The sequence below is a fragment of the Aphelocoma coerulescens genome, chromosome 5 (genome assembly GCF_041296385.1).
Source record: "Aphelocoma coerulescens isolate FSJ_1873_10779 chromosome 5, UR_Acoe_1.0, whole genome shotgun sequence".
Taxonomy (NCBI): Eukaryota; Metazoa; Chordata; class Aves; order Passeriformes; family Corvidae; genus Aphelocoma; species Aphelocoma coerulescens.
Window position 1 is genome coordinate 12,897,228 of NC_091019.1, and position 22,081 is coordinate 12,919,308.

At 41.8% G+C, this 22,081-nt stretch overlaps 1 protein-coding gene across 4 annotated transcripts in view; it reads right to left on the bottom strand.

Annotated features, from left to right (window-relative positions):
• Nucleotides 1–22,081, bottom strand: part of MICAL2 (microtubule associated monooxygenase, calponin and LIM domain containing 2) — a 118,644-nt gene that overhangs the window by 65,646 nt on the left and 30,917 nt on the right. For all 4 annotated transcript variants that reach the window (XM_069016601.1, XM_069016600.1, XM_069016602.1 and 1 more), the window contains exons 3-13: nt 12,349–12,556; nt 11,576–11,692; nt 10,484–10,585; nt 8,505–8,660; nt 7,458–7,558; nt 5,583–5,840; nt 4,653–4,768; nt 3,446–3,572; nt 3,165–3,255; nt 2,926–3,073; nt 309–508 (exon numbers count right to left, since the gene is read on the bottom strand). In XM_069016601.1, the coding sequence (XP_068872702.1) occupies nt 309–508; nt 2,926–3,073; nt 3,165–3,255; nt 3,446–3,572; nt 4,653–4,768; nt 5,583–5,840; nt 7,458–7,558; nt 8,505–8,660; nt 10,484–10,585; nt 11,576–11,692; nt 12,349–12,556 (1,624 nt within the window). The remainder of the gene's footprint in view (nt 1–308; nt 509–2,925; nt 3,074–3,164; nt 3,256–3,445; nt 3,573–4,652; nt 4,769–5,582; nt 5,841–7,457; nt 7,559–8,504; nt 8,661–10,483; nt 10,586–11,575; nt 11,693–12,348; nt 12,557–22,081) is intronic.

The window sequence follows — 22,081 nt, forward strand, 5'->3', positions numbered from 1 at the left end:
CACAAGCATGAATGTGCTGTGTGCAGTCATCCCTACCAGGGAATCACACCAACAACTTGATACACAACCTTCATGATGTCAAGCAGCAGTTATCCAGCTGCTCCTGTTCCCTGAAACCACCAAGGACCCACAAAACCTTGGTCTTCAATCAAGTTTTTCCCCCTTTCCTTTGTTAAGCCCAAGGTAACTCTTGCAGACAGGCATGCCAGAAAGGCTCAGCTGGGAAAGGACTCTTGGCTCCAGAGCAGTGCTCGTCAGCAGCCTGGATGAAGCGCTTCCCAAACCTGCAGGGACTGGGTGTGCCTTACCCACTGCCTGCAGAGGGGTGCCCCGGAACAGCTCGTAGAATTTGGACAGGTACAGGACCATGCTGAGCTTGTCGGGCTCCCCGGCCGAGCCCAGCTCCTGGCCCGTGGTCACCGGGGGGATCCCGAACTCCTGCTCGGCCACGTCGAACGCCAGCTGGTTGTTCTTGACGACGTCCTCTTCGTTCAGCGCCTCGAAGTCGCTGCGGGCACAACACGGTGGCATCGTTTGTTCTCTGTCCCTTTGGGAACACGCAGTGCTCGCCTGCCCGGGGCAGAGGGGCAGAGCAGCACCAGGAATGAGGGCACAGGCCAGGTCAAAGCTATAGAGTCCACACGATGCCAAAGGTACGAGCTCACACAAATCCCATTATTAGAAATACTGGCTTTGCCAGAAATGTAATTTAAAAGCTTTTTCACTGAACTGGATCTTGACACAGTCCCACAAAAAAAGATCCTCTTTTTTATGGAGAAATGCAATTCTTCCTCAAAAGTGCTAAGAAACCTTTTCCTTCTCCAAATACAGCTGAACTACTACAGACTTCATCCATTAGGAACAGACTACTTAGGTTCAATTAGTTCTATAAATCATCAAAGCCAGGAGGACTAAACTTAGGATAGCACTCTATGGAAGCAGCATGTTATATGTGCGTGTGCACACACATGCACAGGCACTACCTTTCCTTTTTTAAGGTGTTACACACACAGTTTGAGCAGGGACCTCCTGTCCAGGTCATAACCGAATTTAGCAGTGCACTAAATAAGTACATCACACATCTGGAACTCTGTTATCCACTCTCTAATCCCTTTTTCTATGGGACCTATTCTAAGACTCTGATCTTTTGAACAGCTTCCAAAATTCATGATTAAAATAAACATGTGAATAAATTACAAAGCTCCAGGCAGGGTAGTTTCTTTCTCCTCACAACGGAATGTGAGTTTTTGATTCTCCAAAGAATTTCTTCTCTCACCCACCCACTGCCCATTTCTGGAGCTGGGGGCTGTCCCTGGCAGCCACCTCTCTTGCCTGCCTGGCTTTCATCTGGCCAAGTCCTTCAGCAGGCTCACTGGATACAAAAAGCCAACAAAACCCAAACACAATGTTAATTAAACAGCAGGAGGTCTGTTAGCTCAGGAAGATAAATTTATCAACTTTGTAGAGAGCAGTGTAGAGAACATGTTTTCCACAGGCAGCAAAGATTACTCTGCTTTCTACACCCTTTCCCCCAAAAACACCCATAATTCTAATTGTTTTAAACTAACCCAAGGCAAAAAAAAAATATCCTACTCTTAAAATCTCAGTTCTTCCTCTGGCAAAACTGTACAAACAAGCACCCTAGGTACCGCTTCTATTTTTTCCAATTTATCACACCTCATAAAAGAGCTCAGTCATTCCTTTCGTTTATCCACAATAAAGGGAGGTTGACAGTAATCCATGTGTGACTCCTAAAGCTCTGTAGGAAGACAAGAGAATGCATCCACTGCATTTTGGAGACAGGTGAGGAGGGAGAGTCACCCCACTGACTGCACCCAGCAGTGCTGGCAATTGCCATTTCCCGACACTGTTACACACTGACCCCCTTGTATCTAAGGGACATTACAAAATATTCAGATGCATGAAGTTTGGTCATGCAGCTCTAGGGCCCCAGAAGCACTGCAAAAAGGGGAATGCTGGCTTACACTCAGTCCCTAGGGCAGTTAATTTTCAAGGGCCAGCCCTCATTGTGCCCACGTGAAAGGGCTCTGCGCTCTCCTGGACAGAGAGCTGTGCAAAACCTCCACCTCCATGGTCACACAGAATCACAGATTCACAGAATGAACTAGGTTGGAAAAGACCTTCAAGATCATCTAGTCCAACCTATGACCTAACACCTCCTCATCAACTAAACCACGGCACCGAGTGACACATCCAGTCTTATTTTAAACACGTCCAGGCACGGAGACTCCACCACCTCCCTGGGCAGACGATTCCAGCACGCAATACTTTTTCAGTGAAGAATTTTTTTCTGACATCTAACCTAAATTTCCCTTGGCACAGCTTAAGACTGTGTCCTCTTGTTCTGTCAGTTGTTGGCTGGGAGAAGAGACCAACCCCAACCTGGCCACAACCACCATTCAGGAAGTTGGAGAGAGGCAGTTGTCCAGCATTTCCCTACTTGACTGTCACAGCAACCAGTTCAACACATGGAGGATGGCTCACTCCAGGTTCACCCAATATTTCTGTAACACATGACTGTGCCTTATGGCTATGGTTTCAAAAGAACACTGAAAACCTGTGTCCAGGGATCCATGAACACAGCTCTACACATTCCCCTGGCACTGCAAATTTCATTTGAAATAGACACATGACTCCCACAAACATGATCAGTCATAGGGTTCAAAGCCCTCCTAGCTCCTTGAAAGCATTTATATTTCATTTTAAATGGTATGCAAGGACATAAAGAAGAAACAAAGCAAAACCAACCCCACCCTCTCCACCCCTCAAACCCAGCCGTGGTGTGCACCTCCTTGCAGAAGGCAGCCATAGAAGGGGATTGCAGAGTGTCAGGGTTGTTCTGGCTGGTCTTACACTACACTTTGGTAAATGTCTCACCCAACAAGCTCCACAGATGTCACTTACATGAGGTCAGGCCTGAAGCGATGGATGATTGCACACAGAGCGAGGCCACTTTTCCAGGAGGTGGTCAGGTCAGTGACATTAACATTTCGGTATCCCTCTGTCTGCTTCTGGCACCACGTCAAAAGCTTGTTAGGCCGAATATCTGACTCTGCAGAAACAGGAGAGCAAACATTTCAGTCAGTTTTTCCATGCCCAGAAGGCCACAAATGTCTCCACAGCAAATAGGAGATGCCACTTACCTTGTCTTGTGAGATTCACTGATCTTCTAATGGAGCTCACTCTTGCAAGAGGACACTGCTGTAGCTCATTGGTAACATATAACTGTCTCACCTACAAGGACAAGCAATTACCAGCATAATGTCAGACAAAAAAGCCAGTTTTGTTTCCAGGTTAACTTTATCACCAGCTGGTTCTAAATTAAGGAGTCTCCTGAAGATTTTGTTTACACACTCCTCACAGCTCTATTTATCCTAGACAAAAAAAACAACTGATTTCACAAGCAAGCCTTTTAAGTACTGACCTGGTGAGGTCGAACACAGCTCGAGTTCAAGTTCGGGTATCTTGTTCCCGGGTCAATGGTGTACTGGTCAAAGTTCTTATTAATATTTTCAGGGGTTGTCTGAGGCAAGAGTCGATAAATGCTCTCTCTTATAGAGGGAAAAGATGCAAGAATTATGTATTAAAATAAATATTTATTATATAAAGAGGTTGGGGTTTTTTTGCAGCTGCCTGAACCTTATTTTGGTTCTGCCAGGAAAAAGTGTTACAGACTAAATGCATAATGCATCCATCCCATTTCTTATCCCCACTCAACAGAAGGATGCCAGACAGAAAAAGGACAGCAAGACAGACACTTAGAGCTTATGCCCCTATTTTCCTGAGGCAGGAAGTGAGCAAGAAAAAGAAGGAAGAAAAAAAATAAAGGAGGTTACATCATCCAGTCATCTGGTTTTGCTTTAACATCCACTCAAGGAGTAACTTCTTTACCACATAACAGCACTAAATCCTGTCATCTTGCAATTCCTATAACCACCACAGCTTTTTTTACTATGCTGTTCAATTTTCCATTTGGGACTAGGCCGTGTTTGAGTCATCCCACAGGCTTCTATCTTAAAACTTCTCAAAGTGCTGTAGTTAGTAAAGCTCCTGCTTGCATTACCACAACCACGACTATTCCTATTACATATCTGCCCCAAAACAGCCTGGGCAGCTGTAGCAGAGCAGGGTGGCTGCCAGCAGGACCAGAGTCAGCAACTTCAACCATCAGAACATGGTGACACCAGGACTGCTGCTGTACTTAACAACAGATTTTTTGCCCCAGTCAAAAAAAGCTTCTGGTGCAGCATTATAACAATTCTCCTTTGCCACATTTTATCAGCCTAAAGAGAGCACCACTAAGCCAAACTGCAGAGTTAAAATCACAGAGAAGCTGTGATTTAGCTTTAACACTAAGCTGTTAGTGTTGAAGAATTTATTTAGAGTCCTTTCAGGATTTTTTTTTTATTTTTATGATAAAAAACCAGGAGTTGAGATGGTTGGAGGTTTGTTTTCTGATACAAGGTCTCTTTGGTTTATTTCCTTAAGGATCACATTTAATTAAGTGATACAAATCAGTGATCTAAACCCTAGTAACATTTCTCCTGATAGCATTCTGAAATCCACTGCCTTCTACCACTGCTGTGGCTCTCTGAAACACTGGAAATGCTGGAGACCAAAGCAGCACTCACCGTTCAGCCAGGATCTCTAACGGGGGCTTCCCCTGAGCCCAGCTCCGCACCATCCACGCAGTATCAAAGGCAGCCAAGAAGCCTCTTGCACAGCCAGTACCCATTGGCCAGAAGGGCTGTAAGAAGCATTTACACTTTAACTCCTTGTATTTCTTAATTTCTTATTACAAAAGTAATTTGCAATGCGAATTTGGAGTCTAGAACTTCATATTGTCTTGGAAAAATAGCCCAGAAAGAGTCAAAATGCAACACAGGCAACACTTGCAGGTTTTAAATGTGTCTCTCCTCTAAGTCTTAGGTAAGGAAAAAAGATTACTTCTTTCAGTTTTTTCTTTTTTTTAACTTCTATATTTAAAAACAAATTTCTTAGCCTCAAAAGGTAAAGGCTGAGAAAATAAAAAAAAAAAGCCTCAAGATTTATTCAAGGAAAAAAAGGGGAAAAAAAAAGATGCCCTTCTCATCTAAACTTGCTTTGGAAATGCCTCAAGCTGCCAGCATGAGATGAAAAAAAAAAAAAGTTGCAGAATACAATTTTCACTCCAGAAAGAAAAAAAGGGAACATACTAGGGCAAAGAGACTGCAATAATAATTTGGATCAAGTTTTTTGTCTATGATGGCATTCAGGAAAATTATGCCATGCACCCAAGCTGAGGACACAGAGCTCACAGTTTTCAGACAGAAACACAACTTGCATAAAGCAAAATGGGATATCAGCCAGAGGCTGCCAGCCAAGCATTAGCTATGACAAACTATGGCATAAAAAAAAGAAAAAGGAATAAAAGAAAAAAAAAGTCTATTCCAAAGAAGGTACCACTGTTTCAGGAGATATAAAAGAGGACATTTTATATTGGAGGGTGGATTGAACGGTTGGATAAAGGAAATAAAATTAAAAAATTAAAAATACTACTTGGAAGGCATTCCAAAATATACCTCAAGCAAACTATCTCCAACGAGAGCCACCAGGAGCTGATGTCTGTGCCTCTCTCTCACCAGTGCAGCGTTTTCAGATGCATACATGGAAGTAAAATCAAACATTGCTACATCTGGTTGGCCATAGTGATTAATTGCAAAATCCAAGGAAGGCAGCTGGTAGTTGGTTGCAAAGTCAGCAGCTTCTCTGGCGTAGGACAGCAAATTGCTCTGGTTCACGTTTTCCCCACAGAGCAGCATCTCAGTATCAATGGAGTCCTGCAAGGAGAAAAGGATGTGGGATGAGAGACTCCAATATCCTCTCTGAATTGGAACACTGAGTCTCACAGCACGACTGGGAGCCATACAGCAACAAGAAACAAGCAACACTTGTCATCTCCTCCAAAAAGCCAATGCACAAACACAGGTACCACCCCAAGCAGGAACTGTCCTTGCCAACACTGACCAAGCAGCTTTCTTTGCAACAGAAGATTATAGCTTCTCCCAGTTCCTTCATTATGTGTTACTTTCAGGATATTACTTCCCTCACATCAAAAAATGTTACCAACATCACTGCAACACTTTTCTGCACGTGTACACCCCATGCCTGAAGCGACAGACGTGGTTACTGATGCTGTAACGTGGGGCTCAGCCTCAAGCCTTGACTCGACATCTCAGTAACACCACCACATACAAATTTGGATCGCAGCAGCTTTTCTGTTGTTCCCTTTTGGGTTGGGGTTTTTTTTGGCCAGAGTGGTGAAGGACCCTGCCTTTACAGGTCATCCTACTTAAAGCCAGTGGTTATTAATAAGGCAGGTTCTATTTCCAGCCTAATCGTGGATGAGACCCCTAATCACAGATGATACCACAGAACCGCTATTAGCCCAGTTGTTCCAGACAGACTGGGGTGGTTTTTTTTTTTCCACTCAGACCTGAGTAGGTCAGGAAAACAGCTCTGATGAGCTACAGCTGCTGATCCTCTGCTTCAAACCCCACACATCCCCTAGGACTGCCCCCACCTACAAACACCAGCCCCACAACCCCAAGGCCCACCACCCACTCCCCCCAAGGGATTCCACCCTTCCTCTCTTGCCCTGGCTGGTCATGGACAGCAGCTCTGCCCTGGGAGCCCCTGGCCTCCAAAAGGGCAGGGAATCACAGCACTGAGCTAAGAGGTCCCATCAGAAAGCCAAGAGGCCTTCTGAAAGTTCCCCACAAGTACTTCCTTCAGGAAATTAAACTTGGCTGTTTTGGCACTGTCTTACTTTGCAAGAAAAATTGACCTCTCTAGGGTTTCCAGGAAGGGAAATTTAAGTGGTGCCATAACACTTTCTAGAAACAAAAGAAAAGAAACCCCTACATTTTACAGAAGAAAAAAGAAAAAAAAAGAGAAAAATACCTCAAAATCCCAAGTACCCCTGAAAGTTCAGGCCATCAAGTTTATAGCCTTCTTCTATCATGTTTCACCCACTTTAGAGAATTTGCAATTTAGCCTAGGGTAGGTTTTTATGCTTCCTTATTTTTTTCCTCATAAAACTGGGCATAGCTGTGCTAAGTTCACCCTTAAATAATTGAGGTTTTTACTTACTGGTGTCATGATCCCACTGTGTATTTCCAAGGTGAGTCAAGATCCCATTTCAGCCAGTTTCAGAACTGATAAATTTAGGAAGTATTGTTTTCAATTTTTTCTATTGTTCTCTATAGAAACTTTGAGCTGACTGAAGGGAAAAGCAAATTCTAAAAATATCAAAGTAAGATCCAAATGACCTGAGCTTGAATGAAGTGATTAAGTCTGTAAACACCCTCTTTACCATGCAACAACGTTTATGCAGATGTTCACACTTATTCTGCACCAAGTAAATAAAATAGGGTTTAACCAGCATTTTTACATACGTTAATAATCACTCCTTTGTCCAGAAGACTCTGCTTTTTTGCTGTCATCACAAAATAATGAGTGCTGTCTTTATAGTAAACAATATTCTCCAGGTCAATCCCTGAAAAGAGATATACATTTGTTACCAAGTGCAGTGCTGTGTCTGGGTCATTTACTAACAACATGTGATTGATCCCGACAGGTGCCTTTCCTTCTTGGGATGCACTCACTTTCCCAGCTGGGAGGAAGGATTAGTGGGCAAAATGCTATGGAACAAAACAAGAGAGGAGATTGGTCTCACCCAACAAGAGCTCTTCTCAGCACAGTTTAAAGTTATTCAGCATTCTTCCAGGGACCAGCCAGATAACTCAGCATTAACAGTTTCTGAGGTAGAACTGGATGCCAAGGGAACAAAGTGTTTTTCGGGTTGCTAGGGCTCTGGAATTGGGTCTAACCAGGGGGTTTGGTTTCAATTGTAGCAGTAATTTTAAAAGAATCAGCTGTAAATCAAGAATAGAATTGATTGTACTGACAGTGAACGCAACTGTTCCGAAAAGCCCTTCCATTAAGATGTACTTCACAGTTTGTATTTTTAGTATTTGTGGCAGATTCTAGTTCTTCTCAGTTTATCAGCTCCACACATCAAAAAGCAAGAATAAACTCCTCCCAGAAGGGCACAGACTTTTTCAAAGGGTTTAAGCTGTTCAGCATGTGAACAGATAGAAACAAAACAAATCACATCTTAAGGGAAAATCTCTGGGCCCTTAAAACGCTCTTCCAAATTTGTTCAACATAGCAGACATTTTTGCAGTTGAGAAAAATTTAAACATTAAAACAAGCCATGATGTGGCAACACCCAAGCTAAAAAAATATTCCACTGTACCATAAATGGACACCTCTATCTGCAAGCTTCTGACATCAACAACATTTTATCACTTGGAAATTTTTTATACAGATTATTCAAAACTGATGTTACTTGTACCAGTAACAAGCGGGTGGCCTGGCACATAAAGAGCTCCTCTGCTGCCTCTTGTATTTGGTAGTGGAAAAAATGAGGATGCACCCACCCGTTTCCTCTTTGAGGTCCTGGAAGAACTTCTGATTGAAGATGAAAGCAACCCCACTAATTTCTTCTACCTTGGCTTCTGCAGTTGTATTTCTGTTTATAAAATTGGCAGTGATTGCTATAGCCAGCTTTCCACGAAATTCCTTCCTCCTGAAGCCTGGTGAGCAAAGAAAAGAATGAAAACCACTGAAACTTCAGACTGGACTTCCAGGGAGGGTCAGCTCAAGGCAGCTTTCCTACATTTCACCAAACAACACACCATCAGTAGCTTCTACCATTACTTCAAAATTCCCTTGAATGTAAGGAGTCTTTTCTGCCCATTTTCAGCTGCAAAACTGGAGCTGTGCTGCATTCAAGATAAAGTCTCATCAAAAAAAAATGGTTGGGTGGGGAACTAAGGGAAGAAGTTAAGGAAAAATTATGACTAAAGAAAAACATGGAAATTTTTTTGGACATGTCTGGAAATAGAACAGGTCAAATTCAGTGGAGGGAGACATTTTTAACATGCTAAATGGCAAATTAGATATTTGTTATATAGGCAGTAAACAGCTCATGAAAAAAGACACAAGAGATCAGCAGTCAAAAGCAGCAGAGAATGATGTGAAAAATAGAAACCTCTGCAGGAGTGCTTAGGTGCACACACTACCAGCTAACCAGATTTTTCAAAGATATTCAGGGTTGAAAAATATTTGGTGGCTTAACTGTTGTATTCCCAAGGTGAGACTGACTGAGAAGCTCCTTGCTCTATCTTTGCTTCCACTTTTCACAGAAAAAAGCCCACTAAGCCACAATCTTGCAATCACACACTGAAGTTTTTCCATCTGTATGTTCCCCTCATCCGTAATTAAATTATGAAGTAGGACAGAGGATCCTTAGAGTATTTTTAGCCCATTGCAGATGACTTCAGAGAATATGTGTATCTTATAACAAGAAATAAATTGGTTATGAATTTTTGTCTCTGTGCTTCTTGATATGCTCTCTTTATTTCACTGGCAGAGATTTGATATGACAACACCAGCTTCTGTACATATCTTCAGTGCACCAAATACTCCCCTAGAACCTGGTATGATGGTAAACATTAACCTCTCGATAGAGTCTGCAGGTGAAGTAAGAATAATTAGGTTTTGCTGGTACCTGACTATTTAAACAGTCTTTTATGGGGGACAGCTGGACAACAATGTAGGGAAATTTCCAGTACAGCATTGTAAGGAATTAACTGTAAGTGCATTGTGGTTGGCAGATAAAAGAATCAGCAGACAAACTACAAAGCTAATAAAAAAAAGGAGGAAGTGTACTTAGTGAACAGAAACTAACATGGATATAATTAGAGTTAAAAGGGAAATACATCATTAAGTAACGGGTTTGTTGGTGTGATGCAGGAGCAGCTTAGCCAGTGTCTCTCTAAGAACCACAGCTCAGATGGTCTGAATTCTCAGCAGTGACTCAAGCTCAGGAAGCATTTACCCCCTTCTCCTCCCACACACCTTAGAGCTATTTATTATCTTTTGTTATTGTTTTTAAAGGAATTACTTCTGAAGCTCATTCTCATTTACAAAGAAGCAATGCCTATGCTGCCTTCATTAAATACCTGGCAGCCACCTTTTGGTCATTAGTTCAAGCACACAGGGCAAATTCACAGCACAACAGCAAAGGCTATGCAATTCCTGACACCTATCTTGTCAGCCTCCTTCAAGTTAAATCATCATGTAATTACTTAACCCTGAAGCAAGCTCAATGGCACCATGATGCATTCTGTAGGCAGTGCAGACACACAGAGCTCAGAAGTAGTAATGACATTAAATGTCTTTTATTTTGAGCTACAACTTAACAACAAAACCAAAAGGTACCACAAAAAATAACAGCTTTCACACAGACTTCAGTGGATTGAAAGGTGACCTGCTGCTTTGTGTTCTCTGAATTTCAGATCTTTCAAGATACTGTAAAGACCACTCATAAGTCTAAAAACACATATTCACCCACCTTCTAATGTGTTCCTGCGGCCATCTGCACCAATGATAACATCAAATTCATACTCTGACAAAGGGTGATCCATGGGGAGAAATTCAGCCCTCCAACCTGTCTCTGAAAACACAAGTAATATTTATTCATTCTTCAGTATTACAATGGAGAAGTGATTGCAGAATCTGAGGAAAGGGCACTAAGATAAAGGGTGCATTTCTCATCCTCTGGATCGCCTCACACAGTAACTCCCTCTCAGACCCACACCACAAGAAGATGCTCAAGCGCTTCATTCTCACAGAAATAACCCCACAGCCACCTTACCAGGACAGTACATACATGTGGTTACAGCAAGGAAGAGCTGGCTCTTAAAAGAAGAAAAATAGCATTCCATCATCAATGCTTTTAATTGTCTTTTAAATAGAAATTTAATGGAAGCATAGTCACAAAGCTAAATTGAATCTTTTTACAAAGCTGATTATGTGAAAGTGTTTGTACTGTCCATATTTTAAAATTATATATACTTTAACTACTTAAACCAATATACTTGTTCTACTGTCATTATACGACCCTTTGAAGAGATACCATAGTATTTTAATTAAAGTAAAACTTCAAAATATTTTAGTGATGCTACATCCTAAATACTAATATTAAAAAAAAAATACAGAAAACGAGAAATCTTCTTCTATTGTTTAAAAATCTTGCATAAGAATGCTGATAAGACTCTGTGTGCCAGTGGGAGTTACACCAAATGTGAAAGCAAAACAAGGCCCTGGGTGCTTAATCCATCCTCAATATTTATATTATCAATCAAAACCTGTTTTTGCAAGAAGATCCCAAGAAGCCACACCAGACTCCCCACAAAGCCTCAAACACATGCCAGAAAGCATAGTGCAAAACCTCAGCTTCTCAGCCTGGGTCGTATTTTAAGATTTATCAGTGTTCTGTCACACTGATACTTATCATGCCTCTAACTGCAGAGAGCAGGGCTGGCTGAGTAACAAGGGCAAAAAACTCTTTTTAAACAGAGTTCAACTGCCTTGGATGACTTCACATAACACCTGACACAAAAAGAAGTTGCTGTGAACAGAACTATATTATGATAAATAATACTTTGGTTTTCTTGATCTTCAGGAGGCTCCAGGACTTTCACGAATTCCAGGTTCACGTGGATTTCGACTCCCAGGATAAGTGCAACTTTGAAGAGGATGAGCTGAAGCTGTCGAATACCTGTGGATAGCAAGTGACAATGATATGTTTGATAAGTGAGCAATCACAGCTGCCACCAGCCTGCTGGAGAACTGAAATTCATTGTTAACACCAGCATATAGCATTTCTATTTCCCATATTGTAATGAAAGCAAACTTTGCAACCACCACAGGATGTTGTTCTCTTCCGCCTCCTTTTCCTCTTGCAGCACCATCTTGTGAGCAAAACTCATTTCAGTTGAGTTTCTTAGAATACTTTTGTAGAGGTTAGCTTCTTAATGATATTTAAAGGATCTGCTAGCCAGTGTATTTTAGAATACAAAATTTTACAGTACATTTCCTTGGAAAATAGCCCACTTTTGTGTATTTTCTCATTAGATCAGGGTTTTATCTACCTTAAATGTACTGGAATGAGTATCGGTATTGTTCATACTTCATAATCAAAACTTATTGTTTAACAAGTCCAGCCAGACTAATAAATATCTGCTCCATAAGACTTGTTCTATTGTCACTTTGCTTCTTTGCTTAAATGAGACCATTTTTTCCTCTCTGTGTGCACACATGCACTTGCACATGTTTAAGGCAGACGAATTTTCTGCCAAACCAAGAGAGTCTCCCTTAACGTTCTGATCCTGGTAACCTCTTCTCCAAACAGTGCCCATGCCCTCAGATACTTACTGATGTGATCAATAGATCCTGCACAGAATTTTCCATAGAATTTCTTTGCTCCCAGTCCCCGGAGGTCGTGGATGGTAAACGGCCAGAGGTGCAGCACATTGTTCCTTGAGAAAGTGTCCCGCTTCTCCACAACAACAACTTTGGCTCCCAGGAAGGCAAGTTCTATGGCAGTCCGCAAGCCACATGGGCCCCCTCCAATAATTAAACACTGGCAGAGAAAAGGAGGAGTGTGACACAGGGTTTTGTATTACTTCCACAGAGTTTCCAACTTACTCTAGTGGTATGACTTGAAATTCAACTGGACTTGCACTACTGAGAGCGCATACAAGTCATTTATTTAAATCAATGAAAATGAAAATTTTTTTTGCATGTGGTGTTCAGCCTATTTTAAAAAGGGGATAAACTGTGCTTAATGCAGACACAAAAGATTCTGGGGAAGAGAAGTAACAGAAGAAACAGCAAAAAGCCAAACACTTCTGAGCATCTGCTCGCACATCTAACCCCGTTTAGCATTTCTCAAGTGCTTGCAGTAAACAGCACTACAGCTGTGTAAAAGGGAGGGGAAAGGAAGTAAGCGGTCTCAGTGTAGGCTTTTTTTATTTTAAAGAGGAAATGGGTGTACATTTACTAGATTTGTTAGACAAACCTACAATAAGCCAGTAGCCTTACAGGATTAGCTACTCTCTTTCAAGCAAGGGTGGATGTAACAGCCTGGTTCACTTACTGATGTAAAGCAGGACGTGCCAAGGGAACTCAGCAGACTTGTCCTGGCTTTGGCAGGGCACTCATCCTGCCCTATTCCATTTCACCCAGTGATAAACATCCTCACTCTTAGGACAATCACATTTTAGGAGCTTATGCTTTTGAGCATCCTCGGAAAAACCACTTCCAAAATGATTACAGAGGATTCCTGCCCAAATTTTAGTTGACAGCAGTAATTTTTCACGGACTAACAGACAAAGGACTTCCAGAATGCAAACTAATTAAACCCCAAGCATATCTCATGCTTACATTTCCTTGACTGATTACTAAAAACTGATTAGAAACAGTCTTATAGCTGGACAATGCTGTTGTTCCCTACCTCCTACAAACTCCCTCCACTCCTCCAAACCCCCACAGGTTTCACAAAATCCATGCCATGAGTTCCAGCTCTGCAGTGGCTGGAGCAGGGAGATCTGAGGTGGGTCTGGGAGGATGGGAGAGCTCCAGCACAGCCGAGCTGGGCCATGCTGCAAATCCAAGCCCATGATGTCAGAGGCCAGACATGCTCCTGTGCATCCCTCACACAGAGCCAGACAGTGACTGCAGCTTCAAAGCAAGCACGGCCTCTATCTGCAGCTCGCTGGATTCCAGTCTGGTTCCCATTACATTGCAATTTCAGAAAATAGAGTCATTATTTATTTTGGTTTGGCCATCATTTGTTTTCAGATTTAACAACTTAAGCAAAAAGTATCTGGTGCTGACTTTTGTCCAGTCCAAATCATAAAAGTGCAAAAATGTCTTTTTTAAATTTAATAAATAATGTGAATAAATTCCCACTGAAAGAAGAACTCCTGTGAGGTGCTTTGGCTTCGCTTTAGGCAAGTGTTTTGTTAACCAGAGATATTAAAGTTAGGGTGTTGCATTAGCCACTTGGCTTTGTTCCTCTTAAAAGAATGTGTAAAAAAATGTGTATTTAATTCACAATTTCAGAAGAACACGCCACACTGCATGATGAATATTAAAGAAAAAAAACAAAAAAACAACAGATGTAACAATATAAAGGAAGACCATAGAGTGCAGTTGTAGCCCAGCTGAAAAGGATCACTGGTGGATCTGGGTCAGACTCTTTTGCTCATGCTTCTTGTGATTTAACATGGGGACTCTGAGCTCTGGTAAGTGAATGACTCCATTGAGCCTTCACAGCTATGGGGTTTTCCAGTCATGTTGAGCAGGCAGTTGAAAACATGTTACAAATAAAGCCCCTACATGGTCTGATAAGGTGAGGTTGGTTTTTTCACTTACAAACTGTATTATATATAAATAAATGCAACTTTAAAGAAAATTAAAAATAAAAAGAAACTGCAGTCTTTGGAGACTTAGTCATAGTGGATCCTGCCAAGTAACAAAACCCACACAGAAAACCCTTCCCTCCTCCTGGTGCTTTGCAACACAGTATGTTAGAATTTTAAGGAGGATTCTGCCCTCTCCCCTCCTCCTGTCACCACTGACAAAGTAACTTCGTAATTGCCTGGAGACACCAGGAAAAATGGTTGTATGTTTGCCATCCATCCATGGTTACCTCCAGAAACATATTTATCTACATCACAGAGCTATTTGTTCTTTGATTTATTGAGGACACTAACTGCTGGTGTAGGACTTACTCTTGGCACTTTTTCATCTAATTTTGAAACTTGTGGGGTCAAAACCAGCACAAAACCCTTGCAAAAGTAATTCTTACTATATTTGTGTTCCTATCTTTACTAAGTAAGGGAAGGGCCCTTGCCACTCCCCAGCGGTCTGCTTGCCAACAAAGTCCCAGAAGAAACCTTCCTGCAGCCGGTCTAGAACAAACTTTGAATGGCATCTTATTTTCCTCTCCTGTTATCCCAGTCTCCTGGCTCATCAAGGCCTGCTTTTGAAACTAATTTCTTGCAATTTAACACAGATCATGACAGCTGGCATCACATAAGGGAATCTCAAAACAATCAATCCTGAATGAACAAATGCCAACAGCTTCTTGACATCCACATCACCATTCACACATCAACTGCCTTTTAACAGTGCCAGATCATCCCCTACAAAGCTAAAGGGCAACTTGACTTTTCAAAGCATCTCCTACAAATTATTCCAAGTAACAGTTGCTGAACAGAACAGACAAAGAGCTTTTGCATGTTTCTTGCTCAAGCTGGAAATGAAGAGTCTTGTATAGTTTTACAGGGCAGCTTATGAAAGAGTAAGATCATGACCAGACTTCTGCGACCTGCCTGAAGAATCAGTATCATGTTGGATGTTACATATTGTTTTACTACTCTGAGTACACCATGTTAGTGCAAGATAATAATCTTGAGAGAAGACAATTTTCTTGGTGAAAACCTCAGTAAAAATGGCTGATCTTCTGTCTGCAGATGTACGTGAATATTTTCTGTCAAATGAGAAGCTTCATTGAATTTAACATATTCCCCAAGAACAGCACCTACGTTAAGGCAAAATTACAGACAGAATATGGGTTCAAAAATTCCCATTGAACGAGACTAATGCAAATTTCCAGGCCAATAACAGTTGCCTAGTGACTAATTTATTACTATTTCAGCTTAAATTCATACTTAGTAAGTAAAGCATGGACATTGTTGCACTTCACAATAAAACACTAATAAACCCCTGCATATTTTATTAAAGTTGTTTATTCAAGTTGCTGAGTACATACTATGTTTCTATTATACTGTTAAAAAGTATTTTACTATGCCCTAAAAGATAATTGTTTCTGTATGAATCTTGTCCCACGCTATAACCAAGCACAGTACACAATGAATTATTTATCTTCAGACTGAAATAGAGCAGAACTTCATGGACTTCTTCCTGCTACAGTTAAATTATGTATCAGAAATTTTCACTTGTACTAACATAAACACACGCAGCATTTGGTAAGTCCCATAAGCTTGATTCCACTCAAGGGTTAGTCTGACTCTAAGAGATGCTACTTTCTGTCTATGAGTATGTTTAGGAATGGCAGTGCCTTGAAAATCTCCAGGAAATATTCCTAGTGCTGAGCTAAATGGCAGCACAAGTTACCTCTCCAACAGCACAATGGCTTCTGCACCAGGCACAGGATTTTGAGATGATCTCCTGTATGTAATGTACAAATATATGACTCAAAATAGGAGGTGAGGAAAGGGCAAGGGATACAATGTAGAGGCCTCTTGCAATCCCTCCTTTCCCCCACTATTAAACTGGCAGCCTGTGAATCCAGGCACCTGCATCCCATTCTGGAAAAACCATATGCAGTTTAACAGCTGAGAATTTGCAGAATGCCTCTGTTGGTTCTCACACAGTAAAGTAAGCTTGCAGAAACAATGGAGGGCTTGGAAGAAAGGAGTGAAAGGGCAAAAAAAACACCACTGTGTTTCACAGAAAAACCCCAACAAACCCCAAACCAACAAACCAAAAAAAAAAAACCCCAAACAAACAAACAAACCCCACAACAACAACTACAAAAAAAAAAAAAAACCACACCTCAAAATAACACTCCACAACAACCTAGTCACAAAAATCTCATCCACTATAACTGCACGGCAGAATCTACTCACTGACCTTGAAAAAAGCAAAAAAAAATTAGCTGTCAGCATTTACATGCTCAAGGAATCTACCAGTTGGTAGTAGCATGGGGCTGGGGGGATGCAACAAACAGCATCGTTAAGAACAGACAAATCCTGTTGTAGCCCAGTGCATTATCCCACTGTTGTCATCCCAGTCTAAATCCCTCACTCCTCTCCTGCCCAAGGTACCCAAACATTAAATTAATCCTGGAAAATAAGAGGGTGTTAAATAATGATCCACTCCCTGGATTTTCTTGGGATGAAGACAGAAGCTTCAATCACTCCAGGAATCCAAGATTTCCTCATTTCTGCCCTTCAGTTGTTTTGGAGGTGCAAAATAGGATATTATTTTTAGCCTCGAGCTCAACAATAGCTGGATAGACACACACATCCCCTTTGTTGTCCTATGGCATGCCAGGTGAGAAGCACCACTGCTACTCCTCAGTGAAAATGCACACACAGAGTGGTAAAAAAGCCAGCAAAAACCCTTTACCCAGCTTATTTAACTGCCTTTAGCTCATACCCAATTTTCAGCCAAACCACCAACTGGAAGCCAACCTACAGGCATGGATCACACTCCCAGAAAGGAGCACCAAGGGGTGGCTTTCCCCACATTTCTCCAAGGCCCCTGACCCCCGAGGCTGCACTGTCCTCAGCAGCTGTCGGCCCCCCTACCCATTGACAGGAGGCTCTGCCTGCAGGATGCAGAGGGACAAGGCTTTGCTTTCCCATGGCAAACCCTCTTCCATCACTTACTCTGGGCCTCAGGCACCTTCATTTCCACAGTTAGCAGATCTGGGACTACGAGAGAAGACAATTTTCACACCGGCCCTGGCCTTTGTGCAACACCCAAAGTGACAAGGGCGCACCAAGGACTAATTTGGCTGATTCCAGAGGGTCACATCCTACATGGATTTGGACAAGTGTTTATTAGTGATAGGGCTTAATGTGCTGCAACATGAGACAGGCACAAAATGTCATGAAACAACACATTTTCTGGAACAGCAGCGACTGTTCCCCTGGAAAGGCTCCAGAGAAAAACAGCTGCATAAGCAGCTAAGGCAGACGGCTACCAGAAGCTTTCTCCACCACAATGCCTTTCAGTCCATCCCCTTTACTAGATATGAAAATGCTTCTGGCAAAAATAGGACGGCTCAGTGGGACATTCCTGACTTACTGACTTACAGTTCATCTCCCATTTGCAGCCTCAGATTTTATCACACAAATTCACTGACAGCCACTGGATACAACACTGCAGCCAAATGTGCCCTGAACCCTTCGAATAATCAATTTAAAGTTTGAAACATCATCATAGAAGACACTGAAAAATGAAAATTTATATGCCACTTCAGACAACATTAAAAATGTCACAGGCTGAAGCTTTATTTTTAATAAAAATTAAATCTTCAATCTTCCACCCCAAGAAAGGGGGGAGAAGGCCTAGAAGCTAACTAAACTTGCACTACAAAGATTATGTAACCTTTAAAAGGGTATTTTTCTCTGTTGTGCTGTTTTATGAGCTCCCCATAGAATTAGTGTGTCATTTGACAAAAATAATATTCACTTAGATGTATTTTAATGAGAGATCCTAACTCTCCAAAGAGTTATGTGGACACTCCTTAAATACACTACAGATAGTTCTGAAAATCTACCTTAAAATATTATTAAGGCTAGCTGGATCTTGCTGAATGGGCATTTTTGGAGAGGGAACACCATATAAATACCACTGTTGGGGAAGTTCAAAGGCAGCTGGGAACAGCGAGGCTCACACACCCCTAATTGCAACAAAACCCGCGTCAGGGCATGAATTCAGTGAATCACTACAAGTCCACTTCCTCTTTCAATCCCACCAGTATTTTACCCTTTGTACCCCCAGCTGAGCACCTCAGAAATGTGCAGTTTTATCCTCTCCCAGATCAGTGACTGGCATAAAAGAAGTCACAGCTTCATTTTTTTTCTCCTTTTAAGACTCTAACGTGTATCCGAGGCCACCTAACACAGGGTGACTTTAGCCAGAGCTCTGTCCCCTGCTCTGTGCCCTGCAGCTGCTGTGCTCACAGCTGGATGCAGCACAATCCAGGGATCAGAGGATCTATCTTTATTGCCCTCCTGTTTTATTGAGTCAAAATGCCAGAAGTGAAACATTAGTACATTTATTGCATTCATTTGGCTCATCTTTACTGGGATTTTTTTCTCTTTTTTGGAAGATAAGCTTCTGCATGGAAAAAAGCATGTGCCTTCATTTTTCCTGGATGTATTTGGACACGCTTGTCCATCCATCCTCTCTGTCACATGGATATAGGTACTAATATTAGATCTGTGTATTAAAAAAAAACCCTTTCCATAGTTTGAAATTAAAACAGTGGTATGAAAGACATCCGAAACTTATATTCTGCTATGTCACACATTAAAGAGGGGCTGTGTGCACTTCGGGTGTTGGAAGGTCAAGAGTACCTTCCATGATGCAGCAGAGCTGTCAGGACTTTGGAGGTTTTCTGAAGAGCTCTCTCAGGTGGCAGTGGTTGTATTTAAATATAGTAACTTGATCCCAGATCTTTTAGAACAATTTCCAAAAATACATCTTTAAAAAATTGCAACTGATAGTCGTAACACAGGAAAGTATTCCCAGAAACTTTCTGTTCCCTTGCACCAGTTACAGTTATCCAAAAAACCTAGACCTTACTAACAAGAAATGTTCTACTAATTTCAGTAAACATATCCACCAGAAACCAGGCAACTGCTTCAACCCCAAAATCTCCTTAAATAAAACACAAAATAAGCCCTCTAACATCCTTTGGAATTAAGTGTGTTTGCTGTTTTCTTACCTGCCTTTCATTGTAACCAAAACACAAGGAAGGAAAAAAAAAAAAAAGCCCACACCCAAAACCCAGAAGAGATTGCTTTCTTTTCTTTTTTTGGCCAGTTGCTTAAACAATCACAATGAAAACAAGATAAACCTTGCAGAAAGAATGTTGCCTGACTATCCCAGCCATGAACATGGTTGGCAGCATGTAAGTACCTGGCCTGTTTTTTGTAGGCTTACGCCTGTCACGCTGAGATTGTGCTCCAAGGCTATACTTAAAAACTTAGTGTAAAAAGCCCAAAACAAAACCATGAAACACAAGAATCCATCCAGAAACGATGAAGTGATGAAGAGAGATAAAGGAATAAAGGCATCAAGAGCCTCACCTCTGAGCACAGCAGACTCCCTTGAGTCTTGGGAGCTTTGTGAGTAGTGACTGAGAGAAAATGGTTAATCCTCTGCATGGTTTTCAGGGGCAGGGGCTGGCCAGCCAGCAAAGGACTTGTCTATGTACCCAGAGGAAAGGATTTCTCATGCTCTATGGCATCTAAAGCATGCAGGCAGGTTGGTCAACAACCATGGCTTTGCTACAGCAAGAGGTTGGTAACACACTTTAAAAATACACCCCCGTTGCTCCAGCCTGGCCCTGGAAATTTTAGCCAAACCTAATACATGAGCTGAGCTTCCAGTTGGAAATTGGCTTTTTCAAGTGAGTGGGGAGTCAAGTTACTTTGAGGGTATTTCACAGAATATTTTAAAATATGATCTAAAATACATTCTCCTATTCAATGAATCATTAACCAACACCCATTTAAGACGTGGCTTTTAGAAGCCAGTCCTGGGTAAATGAGCTCATATAGAACTAGACATCAGGTCTGAGTCAGAATCCAGATTTTTAAATTATATTTATTTTTAAAGATCTTAATCATTTAATCTCATCATTCCTAGGGCTCCTAAGCAGAATGACTGTACAACAGTGTAAATCAGCTATAGGTGAGCTCAAAATGCAATACTGTACAAGAAGGCAGCAATTCTGGGCTCCTGGGGTCTTTTTTTTTTTCCAGCTCATCATGCAGCCATCAAAGTCAGTGCATTTCCACTGCTAGGACTCACAGACACTTAACTAGGAAATCTAAATACAGCTCCAGAAAGAGTGATAATCTGGCTTTTTTTTCCAGTTTAACTGGTCGCTTGCACAAACCAATTTACCATGGGTACACAATACCTTTACTTTTTACAGTTTTTCATACAACTTGAGAACACTATGAATTACCAACTGGCACTTCTTAGTAACATAGCATCCAGCAGTGCCAGCAAGCAAGATGGACTTGAATTTTTCAAACAACCAGAATTAAAAATATTTACCTTTAGCATAACATTTTTTACGAAGGTTTCTGATAGCGGGGAAAGTCAACAGCACTCACAGAACCCACAAACCAGGCTGCTGGCAGCATGTCACACAGTGAAAGTTAAATTTCAGCACCTCTAGTTCTTATTTCCAAAACCTTTCCTGGCTGAAAACAAAGGTGGTACATAATACCCTTATTACTGAGGGAAAGAGACTTGAAAAAATAAAATTAAATATAAAATGGTGAAAAAACATAAAAAGAAGCATGCTCCAAAAAGACAGGCAGAGAGCTGAGGACAAAATTTGGCAGCAAATTACACATCATGAGGTGTAATCGTCTCTTTTACACAAACATCCAACACAATAGAAGGGAGATAAACATACAGAGAAGACCAGCGTTTATTTACACGTATTAATGAGTCTGTTTTCACATTCCAGGCAGGCAGAAATTCAGATGGAGGCACCTGCCTCAACAACACCGGCTGTGCTTGTTCTGCCACTATCAGGGCTGTATCTGGGCTGGCAGGCAGTGAACTTCCTACCCCAGGTGCCTCCAGCCAGGCAGGACGTGCAGAACCATGGCTGGCCAAGCAGGGAGCAGACCCTGCAGCAGCCCCAGCAGCCAGGAATGGCTTCCTACTCTATGCCATCATTTCCTACCTTGCTAAAGCACAAATAAGAGAAAAAGTGGGGGAGAAGAAACCTGAGAGAAATGCCTTTGCCTTCCACTGAGCCCTTGCTGATGTGCTTGTTATTACTGCTCTGGGTGTGCAGGCCTTGGCAGGAAGCTCAGCGCCATCTCCTGCAACTGTTTTCTAATCTGAGTAGCAATTCACCCCGGAGCAGTTGTTTTATCTGAATTGTAAATCCTGCAAGGATGGCAGAGTGCAGCTGGGACAGGACTGGGAGGAAGGAGCACTTGCTGTTGCACAGGTCCTTTCAGAGCTGCTCTCATAAATCTTTCAAAGGGGCAGGAGAATGAAACAACACAAGGCCAACTCACAGCGTGGCAGAACCACATGGTTCCTGCTCAGACAGTATCTCAGTCAGATGAACAAACCCAGAGAGTGATGCAAGACAAGTCAGGCAGTATCTCTGGGTTGGTTTGTCAAGTAGAAACAGCACACCCTTGGAAGAACACGAGCTGTTCTTCAGGACTAGCAAATGTCCAGGGCAAAACGCAAACTTTGGAAAGCTGATCAGAACTTGATCTATCAGCGTCAGCAAGACTACAAGAGACAGAAGGTGAAATGCCACAGCAGTTCTGGTTGTGCTCCATGTAACTCC